A 10,193-nucleotide genomic window follows, 5' to 3' on the forward strand; every position below is an offset into this window, starting at 1 on the left:
AGGTTATTTCTAGCATATAAATATAAATAATAAATATTAACAAAATGAATATGCTTAATCACCACATATCTCTGAAGTTACTGAGCTCGAAAAACGATTTCCGCAAACGAGAGTACGATCGAAAACTGGTAAGTTAGTTTTCCAGATATTGCACCATTCTGAGTTGATTTTGTTGCCATGGCTTCTTATACAGGGTGTCTCAGATCAAACCGCATAAATATTTTAACTATAGATTCCCTTAGTAATACTAATACGGCCGGAATTTTTGCTTCCTCTATAACTAAGACCTCGTAGTTAAAATAATTGCACTTTGTTCGGGGACAGCCTGAATATTTGGAAACATTTGTATATGGTTGAATTTAGTGTTGACCATCACATAACTGACGACACCACTGTAAATTGGGAAATCCCAACGAAAGCTACAGCAAGAGTTGGAGCGATTGATGGGATAAATTGGGTCTTGTCCTCTTACGTACCACCCGAAAAAGCTTTCCTTTTGGAAAAATAGGTACCTTAAATAAATTATTTTTTACCTGCCTACCTTTCTTAAGATGATTTCTCCTCCTAACTCTGCAGAACCTAATAAGTAAATTAGCTCATTCCTCATTTTCAACGAAAACCATCTATATATCGCAAACAGATATGCCATAGCAAGTCGCTCTTTTGAATAAAAAAAGGTAATCCCCTAGTCCTATTAATATTAATTAGCTGAGGCCGACCTGTTTCAATGTAAAGACAATTCTGAATAAATAATTACGATTTAAGGTCTATACCGAGCACGACTTGCTTTGAAGCTGTTGCGTCGAGACGTAAATAACGAGGAAGTTTCAGAAAGTCTCTGGCGCTCTGAGAGATTGCAGTTGAGAGGATTACTGGAAGGTCCTCTATAAGTTTCAAGCAATAATAAGGTAAACGGGAAATGTGATATATTCTTATGACAACTTTCTTCATTTATTTCTGCCTTTCAAACTCCCTTTCAGGCGAACCTGACATTCTATTTCTGACGCTGCTTCGAAGACCCTTGATTTTGAGGTTCCTTCAAAATCAACACGAATGATACTTTGTATCTCGGGAACTAGAAGAGACGGGGAAGCCCAGTGTAGGCCTGAAGCATCGAGGTGATTCATTTGGTCGATTTTTGAACGCAGTTGCTCCTCCGGTTACCGAGATATCATCGAGGTACTAAAACGCATAGCGGCGATATTAACAGAATCGGGTTTTCCAATGTAGGGACTTTCATTTTAACGGTTCCATTAATTAGCCCGGTAATATCCTTTCGAAACCTGAAAGCTTCGTAGTCGATAATTGCTGTGATATAACAATCCACAAACAATGAAATTGAGTGCGCGAGTTGGGAAAAATACATACGCAAATCACTTGGGTTGATGATATATTAATGGCTGATAATTACGGGCATTGATTACAGATAATCGCTAATCTTAGACGATTAGTGATACATAAATGGGGTATTTGTTCTGCTTGCGATATGGTGTCAGGGCAGTTTAGTGGTACGAGGAGAGGTTGGACAATTTGTATTATCATGTCGTTGAAAGTACATTTCAGACATACGACATACATATTGCAGGAGATAATGGAGGAATGCAACTCATTAATTTAATTATCGTTGTTGATTTCTCGTTGTAATCTGTTGCCTCGCCTCCTGAGACATCCTTCCTCGTCCTGAGCTCGTTTGTCTCTCTGTGTGGATTTCTCGAAAAAATGTTTTCCAAATCTGATAGATTCTAAGGCGCTTTTAGGGTTACTTTAGGTTAGCTTAGGTTAGATAGGAGCAGAGAATGTGTGCTGAAAAGTGAGAATGCATGGGACAAGATTAGAAACTATTTGAGGAAGGTGTTGTATGAGAAGGAAAGGGATGGGTGGAGGGGTAAGGCCTAGGGAGAAGTTAGAGAGAAAATTAAGATGATGAAGGAACACTCGACTCCGCTTGCAGGACTGCTGAAGGGTCGTTCCAACAAGACTTAAGGCAAAAAATGGGAGATTGGTAATGGGTAGGCGTCCCCATAAGGGAGGAATCCTATGTAACCCGCTCTTGTGAAGGTTTTCCTCCTCTACCAAAAAAGTGTTAAGCTAGCAAGGGAACCCCATTGTGGAGGTGTCTGACAGCAATGAGGAACTGTGTTTTTACGTCTGCAAGAGAAAATCCTCTTAAAAAGAAATCCTCCGTGGAATCGGGATGAAGCACGGCTGGGTCCCTATTTGAGAAGGACACTAGAAAAAATAACAAAAAGGGGTGCGAGAAGAACGCAATAGCGGCGGAAGAGCTGCAAACACTGATCGATTCTCTCTATATCGTGGGTAAGGAGTTGTTGGGTCTGTCAGGAACCACCATTAACACCAAAAAGGAGATCAAGGCGTCTCCCCGTAAATTAAAATTGTGAAACTGTGACTATGTGAAGGGAAATGGCTGTTTCTAGAGACTGGGAAAATCTGTAAGAAATCGGCCAAAGAAGGGTCTGTGGGGACACAGACGGAAGAAGTAGGGGAACCCAAGAAACCGATGATAAAGGACTTCGGCGTCCAGACAAACCTCGCGAAAAAAAAGTTACCTTCTTCTACAAAAAAAGTTAGGTCTGAGACATTTTGAGGCGCTTTTGGGTTTAATTGGTTCATAAATCTGAACTTCCTAATCGAGATATTCGCGTCAATTTGTAGCTGTAACAATAAGATCGAGCATTGACCCTAAATGTCTGCTATGCATAAGAAAATAGCAGGTATATAACGCTTATTTAATGTAAACCAGGCTGCCGGCCAAAAAAACGGGCCGAGCAGGAAAGTTGCTACATTTCTTCTACGTGCAAAAACGCAACAAATCAGGCGAATTGCATGCGCATTTCCAAAAAACACTGCTCAAAATACTTACGGGAAGTTGATATAATATTTGCCTGTTACTTTCACTTCAAATCTGCCCAGCAGTCTCGTCCATGATTAAACTACCGACAGTCCGTGATATGCGTGTAATGGATGCCCCTAATATGCCACCAATTTAAGCATATTAAATTACCGATTGCAGGAAACTGGATGAAAAAATCTGGTTCTATCCAGCATAATGCCCATAAGGCAATAAATAAATAAAATAAAGGAACCTTCCTATAAACAAGTTCCTTCGGAATTTCCTAATTTCTTAAATACCGGACGTGGGAGTTTAACCTAAAGAAGATCCTTTAAACTTGCCCCCGGAGGGGTAGGGGGGAGGGACACCCGTTAGCAAGAAAAATGTCTGAATTTTTTTAGGCCGCAAAATTCAAAGAACTAGATGCTAAAATCCCCGTTGGTACTCACCAGACAGGCCTCAAATCCCCAGAGCACTCAATCGCAAAGTCCTCTTTCACATCACTATAGCACTTTGATGAATTAACGCTCTCGCATAAGTATTTAATACCTCATAACATGAAATGCGCTTCTTTGCATTTGCCGATGCTCGTAATTGGTAAATAATCACCCCAACGAGCAGATATTACACAAATTTGATCTTCTTCAATATAAATCAGCGGAAACGCGTTCGTGCAATTTGGAGTTGGCAAACTAAATATTTAATAAGCAATCTCCGGTGTGATATGAAAGCTTGTTTTTTCATTTCTACCATGCTGGTACACAATTCGTATTCACCGCTGAATAATTATATCATGAGCTGGTAGTTTCGGTAGTAAGGAGATTATCGGCAAAACAACACAAATACCTACCATTCAAATTAAAATATTTGGTTGAATTTTTCCAATGTGGGTTTATACGTTCAGTGTTTATGCCAACGCATTGTTCAGTACACGGGAAATACCAATCAAGTTAACTCGTTAAATGACCGAAAAAATGCGCTATTTTTTTATTTTCACCAATTCATCAAGAAGAGGAAAACGCCCTATACTTATTTCAAAGGATGTAGAAACCCTAAATTCCAGTAGGTAGTTTAGTACAGGCTGCTAGTGACGGTACAGGCGACTTCGCCAATTTTACTTTTTTTCCTCAGATATCTGAATTTTCTTAGTTCACTCTTGCTAAAACCGAAATAATAACGTAATAATAAATTTTGAAAATATTGCAGTGGTTTTCGCCTGCAGTCTTCCATGCCGTGCCAAATTTTCATTAATCCATTCTCTCCTCGAGCTTAATGTATCGCTGCAGTTCCCGGAGAGCCACTCCGTGTAATACGAATAAATGCTAAATTTGAATTTGTAGATAATTTATTGACGCTTCCAGTAAATTTTCCGGATACTAATTTAAAGCCATAGATTTATTTCTCTCCTCGTAGTTCAATAGAGCGCACTTATCAGGACGGGTTGAGTTGTGGAAGAGCTCAAAAAACTGCTTCTGACGCAAGCACTTGCGTTTCTTAGCTGAAGAAACGTAATTTTACACACTAAGTAAGATAATCTCACTTTCATACTTCTACTTCTCAGAGAACAGCTAATGTTCTTGGGAACACTCTCTTCGATCTCCGGTGGGTGCGGATACAATTCGCACAATCCCTGAAGTTTCACTCTATTGCATTTGACAGTCCTCCACATTTTGTCCGAGCCTAAAGCCACGCAGTCTTCAGAATCGTGCTTGGATCTGGGATGTCCTGGAGCCCATGCTCGGTAACTGATAAATGCAATTGATAACTGAAGCAACAATTCAAGTAACAATTTAAGTGATAATTCAATTCACAATTTGAATGATAATTCAGTGATACTTTAAGTGATAATTCAAGAGAGAATGATAATGAAGAATGATAATTTCCACGAAATATGCTATAATCTTTATGAAATCACTTTGAGCAAGTAAGCAACATCCCACTTCCAATCCGGAAAACACCCTCTCTATCAGTGTCATCCAGTCCTACAAAAGCTGCCTTGTACCAAGTGGACAAGGTGTCTTCCAAGACTTGAGACAACATTACTGTCCGATATTCCGAGGAAACATCAGCTAAATCACCACTGATGTTCTGACAAGCTAATATTGATTGGCTATAGTTTTGGTAGTTTGGAGTTAGAGCGAAGACTCCTAGCGATTGGACACAAGTTCCGTTTTCTGTCACTAAAATGGCTTTAAGTTTGCTTCAGTTGGATTTAATTACCTCATTTTACCATTTAAATTCCCATAGGCACTGTAGTAATCATATCCTAAATCCGCGATTAACGAGGACGAATCGTTCTCAATTTCTGGACACCCTAGCACCTGGCAGTTGGGAATGAAGGGCTTAGCGTAGCTTTCTGCCCCTGGAGGGCTGAAATTGAAGGCTAATCCGGCCTTCTGTCGCGCCAGGACTTTGCACTCCTGCAAAGAATTCACGTGCTTCCAAAAGACCACTTTTGAGGTGGATTTGTGGCAAGACTTTAATCTATAATACTTGATGACTCTTGACGGTGGCATGCACTCTTTCAGCGACTGCTCTGTGATGTCTTGGAGCAGGACGAACGCAGCGATAAACAGGAATTTTTTAGACATGGTTCGCAGCCACTGTTCCACTGCATGAACATTCATGAGGTTTGATTGGATAATTAAGCGAATTACGCAGGTAGTTTGCATTATGCTGGTCGAGCCTAATTAAGCGCCGCATGATCTGTAGGATGTCCGACTGCAGCAAAACTACGTTAACAGTAAGAAAGATTTATTGTGCAACTTTTGATTTGTTATGATTTTTAAATTGAAAAAATAACTAAATTAGATAACAAAAATAGATATTTCATGCAATTAAGGTTTTCAGGAACGCTCCCATTTCTTTGAAATAGCTCTACTAAAGTGCTTTTGAGCTTACTTTACAAATGTAGATAATACTTTATCGATGTGTTGAACAGTTTCTTCGAAAATCTCATTGGCGGTCCTCTCAGCTTGTATCTAAGAAGAAAATTCATGCTGCATATAGTCACCGCAGATTTCATAGACAATGACGTACCTTTTTGAGTTTGTCAGTGTATTGCTGGACCACTTGATCGTTGTGTGTATTGAAAGTATGAAGTCTCTTCTTGATGGTCTCCTCATTATCGTCCACACGTCCAGAAGTTTTAGCTCTTCCTAGTAACCTAGAATAATTTGTGAGCATTTTGAGCGGTATTTTCTTGAGGAGGAACTCTCCTTGAAACTCCTAGAGACCGCTGCATAGCACAAATGTTTCACAAGTTTGTCGCAAAATAAAAAAATATACTGGGTGTAACATATCATCATGGAGATATTTCAGGGGGTGATGATACTCTGCAAAATAAAAAAAATGCTAATAGACTTATAGTCCAAAACGAACCATTTTCGATACACAGGATGGCAAAGTTTTACATTTTTTCGTATTTTGCGGTTTTCTCACGTGTACCTTGAGTTAAATTTTTGGAATTTCGTATACTTATTTTCTTTAAGATCTTCTACAACAAAATGTCAAAATCTTCGGTAGTCATATAGAGGGTGTTATATTTTTTGGGTCATGTACAATTTTATGCTTTGTATCTTTTTTTGGAACACCCTGTATGAATTCTGATACCAAATTTAAATTCCTTCTTCAATTCTTTAGCTTTTTGGCCTTTTGCAGTGTTTCCCTATCTTTCACTGTTTTCGTAAAATTTGCAAAAATGCCTAATAGCGCAAATTGAGAATGCAAAGAAAGTAAGTAGAATAATTGTTCGGCTCAGTCATCAACTATCTGAAGCAATTCGTAACGTTTAATAAAATTTCTAAAAATAAAAATAAATCTCTTCGAAAACAAAACCATAAAAACTGTTGAAAATATCCTTGCGTGATGTGAAAAAAAATGGAAAATTTTGCCATCCTGTATATCGAAAATGGTGCGTTTTTGACCATGGGTCTATCAGCATTTTTTAAAATTATTGTGCAGAATACTATTGCCCTCTGAAATATCTCCATGATATGTTACACCCTGTATATTTATAGGAGGTCAAAAATATTGCCAAATTGAAAAAATGCCAAGATATTCCAGTGACTTACCTTTCCACTAAAGTGTTTTCAGACGCATCGTAAAAAATAACCAAATTCACCGGAGCTATGGTCTGTTCGAAAAGAATACCCTGCTCCTTCTCTCTTGGGTACCCATCAATAAGGAACCCTTTAGCATTGGCCAAGGAGCTTAAAATCGCTTCTCTGATTAGGTCCAAAACCACCTCAAGAGGCACCAACTCCCCTCTTTCCATAATCGCTGTCAGTTCTTGCCCTCTGGGAGATCCACTCTTCACCTGAAGTTAGATAGATAGAAGAGTAGAACGTAACATTAATCCCTAATCATTTGTTAAATTATTACTTCATTTCTAAGCAGATCCCCAGAAGAGAGATGGGTGAATCCATATTTGGCAACAATCCGGTCGCATTGGGTACCTTTCCCCGATCCAGGACCGCCCAAGATCCAAATGATTGGCACATTAATCTCGGTTACAGGAGCCTAGAAGACCAGTGCGAAATATCAGTAAGTTCTTGTTTGTCAGTAGATCGTGACTTTAGGGTCAATCAAGCATAAATTAGATAAGTTGCAAAATTCAAAATATTTTCTAAGAAATAAGATTTTAGCCTTCTCTTAGGTCACTTACCATTTACTAGCGCGTCCCAATCTGATGGACACGAGAATCAACAATCGTGTTAAATTGATCCACACAACAAACAAGCTACTATTAAAATAACCCCAGCTTATACAGAAATAACAGCTAGTTTGCTATGTATCAGTTAGTTCAGGTTAGCGAGACCGCAGCCAACTTATGTAGTTATTGCGAACACTCAAGGTTGGATAAATCTTAAAATAAAGCGTGTCATAATTTGTTACTTTTTTATCAGGTGTTTCATGTAACGATAAAGTTCACTTTTTCTACAATCAATAATTTTTATGAATATTTTCGATTCTGTACTGTTTATGGGGTGAGCCATGAGAGCGCACCAAATACAGACGATAATTCCTCCTAGAAGACAGGCGGAGACGCAGCGATCTTCCGCGGATGTTGGAAGCGCATACGCGCAGTCAGAACCATCTAAGAATGGCTGGCACGCTGGGCAAGCCTGGAGGACAAGGAAGTCGAGAGAGGTTGGCGAACAATGGGCCTTAAAGAAATAACGAGCATCACCTTACAATTAAGACTTTAACCAGATAATGGTTAAACAGCGGCGAAGACGTGGGTGTTTGCTCTAGATCGGAAGAAGGCCTAAGGAATGGTCTCGATTCAAAAAGGACAAGCCATAGGAAAAATAACGATGGAGATATACCAACCATGACGTTAGTATAAGATGGGAAGAAGAGTTTTTTTTTTTATAGAATTCAAGTAGCTTCCAATTTCAACAAAAAGTGAGTTATTGGTAATTCTTTCTAACTAGCCCGTTTGCAGATGGTAGCGACCATGACCTGCGCATTTCAAAAATAAAAAATCCTCGAAGGTATTCTATTCACCACTAGTGCCACCAGGATGTTATTTTCATTACATTTAATTAATGATCTATAATTAGTGCCCCTACCTGACGTATATGAACTATGATGATGATGAAAACAGACACATAGGACAAGACCCAACTCATTAAAAAGTGCGGTCATCTCGCAAACTGAGATAGAAACAATCAGGACTAAAAATACACAAAATCTACATGACGTTTAGCGCTTAATAGTGTGGGAGTTTGGTGGCAACGTAATGAAAACAAATACGAAAATTTGCGTCACCGTTTTAATTTTTTCAGTTTAATGTTGGTAAATTGAGGTGTTTTAAAATAGTTCTAATTGTCTGTATTATATGGTGAGTAAGAGCCTCGAAGGTCAAATGTTTTGTCTTTAATAAGGACGATGAGGCAGCCAGGATATGGAGAGATTCAGATTTCGGAAAATTTTTACGTGATTCTAAAGCTATTACAAAATGGTAAAAAGAAAACAGCAGAAAAAGCGTATATGAAACGCTCCCTTAAGACATTACTAAAACCACGAGATTTCATTTTTAGTCGCTCTATAACTATTCATTCACCATGTTGTCAAGACACAAGTTCACTTGTTCTGTCAAAATGGTGAATATCATCTAAAGTAGAAGCACATGCAATGCCATTTCCGAAAAGGGAGTTTGCTTTTTAATTGCAATACTGACATATAATTATTAAAAAAGAAGTATATGCCGACAGAAAAAACCGCGCCACAATTCAATTTTTCCATTTTTCAGTCAGATTTTTACAATTTCTAATTATCGGAGTATAATTTCATATTGATTGAATTAGTATCCTAATCAAAATTAAATGTCATTGTTGCATGCAAGCCAATATTCTCTTTGCATTCGACTTTGAATCCCCATGACCTAAATACCTACCCTAATTAACCCCAAAGAGGATCTATAAATTTGCCAGGTTCAAACTAAAATGCTATAATAATAAATGGTGCCACTTGCCCCGTTCGATGCCTCCATTGCCCTTAAACTCTGCTCTTCAGATTTCGACATTCAGGGTTAAAGTCCACCCCGATCCAATCTCCAACTGCTGCGACCCAAATTCGACTGAACTTGAACTGTCTTTCCCCCCAGTCCCGTGGCGTTTGTCCGTTTTGACTCCAGGGCTTGCCAGATCGATAGTTTTGGTAACTCGTTATTAAAGGAAACTTGGGACTGTTTTAAGATCAATTAAGTTGTCATGCAGATCTATATTTCAATGAATTTTAGATCTGTTAAGCATAGGGAACTATAAGCAGCTAGAGGCAATAGTAAATGCTAAGTTATTGGGTAGTTCGTGGGAATTAGCGCATAGAGCAACTAGCGAGGCAGTGGCGTATGTATTTATCCCAAAGGCGGGAAGGTGTCCCCGTGGCCCGGGGCACCCCATCTCAGCTTGTGAGATGGGTCAAATCGGAGCGATCGCAAAGTCGCATCTCTGAAAGCCCACCAGAAGGAAATCAAGGCCAAAGGTGGGTGTCCTCCTTATTTTAGCCACGTTTATGAAGCGAGAGGTTACACTTACCATTACTGTTGCATTTAGAGCCACGCCGGGGTAGCGCTCAACGGTTCCCTCTCCAGGAATGAGGCCTCCTAGAGGAGGATGGAGGTCTGTAAAAAGCGGGCGAAAGCGGTCATTCCAGGATTGCTGAAAGCCAGTGGCGTATCATGTTTTCCGGTTAAAATGTTTAGGGTCACATCAACGGGAACGCCACATTAAAAAAATTGTTTTCCGCTTAAAAGGTGTGTTTCTGCGCGTATTTTACGCTCTCAAATTTTCGTAAAAATGTTTAATACCGGAACGGATTTAGGAAACTCCTGTAT

General features: G+C 39.2%; 2 protein-coding genes across 5 annotated transcripts in view; both read right to left on the reverse strand.

Annotated features, from left to right (window-relative positions):
- Positions 1-8,514, reverse strand: part of Ak1 (Adenylate kinase 1) — a 28,392-nt gene extending 19,878 nt beyond the window's left edge. The window contains exons 1-5 of one of the 3 annotated variants that reach the window (XR_010753082.1): positions 8,428-8,514; positions 7,235-7,372; positions 6,925-7,169; positions 5,891-6,017; positions 5,632-5,832 (exon numbers count right to left, since the gene is read on the reverse strand). Coding sequence is in view for 2 of the 3 variants with exons in the window: in XM_066405315.1 (XP_066261412.1) it covers positions 5,749-5,832; positions 5,891-6,017; positions 6,925-7,169; positions 7,235-7,372; positions 8,428-8,487 (654 nt within the window). In the remaining variant the exon portion in view is untranslated. Of the gene's footprint in view, positions 1-5,588; positions 5,833-5,890; positions 6,018-6,924; positions 7,170-7,234; positions 7,373-7,517; positions 7,680-8,427 lie in introns of those variants that run through there. The other 2 variants (XM_066405315.1, XM_066405316.1) reach the window with 2 other exon arrangements.
- LOC136419139 (uncharacterized) lies at positions 4,218-5,562 on the reverse strand. 2 transcript variants are annotated; one of them, XM_066405313.1, is made up of 4 exons: positions 5,082-5,562; positions 4,767-5,031; positions 4,406-4,596; positions 4,218-4,349 (listed from the first exon to the last, which is right to left on the reverse strand). In XM_066405313.1, the coding sequence occupies exons 1-4, from the start codon at positions 5,521-5,523 to the stop codon at positions 4,228-4,230; spliced, it is 1,020 nt and encodes a 339-aa protein (XP_066261410.1). In that variant the 5' UTR covers positions 5,524-5,562; the 3' UTR covers positions 4,218-4,227. The 2 variants fall into 2 exon arrangements, with proteins under 2 accessions (XP_066261410.1, XP_066261409.1); XM_066405312.1 differs by having other exon boundaries at positions 4,400-4,596.
- Positions 8,515-10,193: the final 1,679 nt, after the last annotated feature.

This window comes from Euwallacea similis, chromosome 2, assembly GCF_039881205.1.
Source record: "Euwallacea similis isolate ESF13 chromosome 2, ESF131.1, whole genome shotgun sequence".
NCBI classification, from domain to species: Eukaryota; Metazoa; Arthropoda; class Insecta; order Coleoptera; family Curculionidae; genus Euwallacea; species Euwallacea similis.

Excerpts from the sequence above, each read along its gene's own strand:
- LOC136419139 (XM_066405312.1), bottom strand. The coding sequence starts at position 5,523 with ATGCAAACTACCTGCGTAATTCGCTTAATTATCCAATCAAACCTCATG. Across the intron at positions 5,032-5,081 it reads TGCCTATGGGAATTTAAATG|TGACAGAAAACGGAACTTGT; the intron begins GTAAAATGAGGT and ends AAGCCATTTTAG. Across the intron at positions 4,350-4,399 it reads CTGTTCTCTGAGAAGTAGAA|CTAAGAAACGCAAGTGCTTG; the intron begins GTATGAAAGTGA and ends ACGTTTCTTCAG.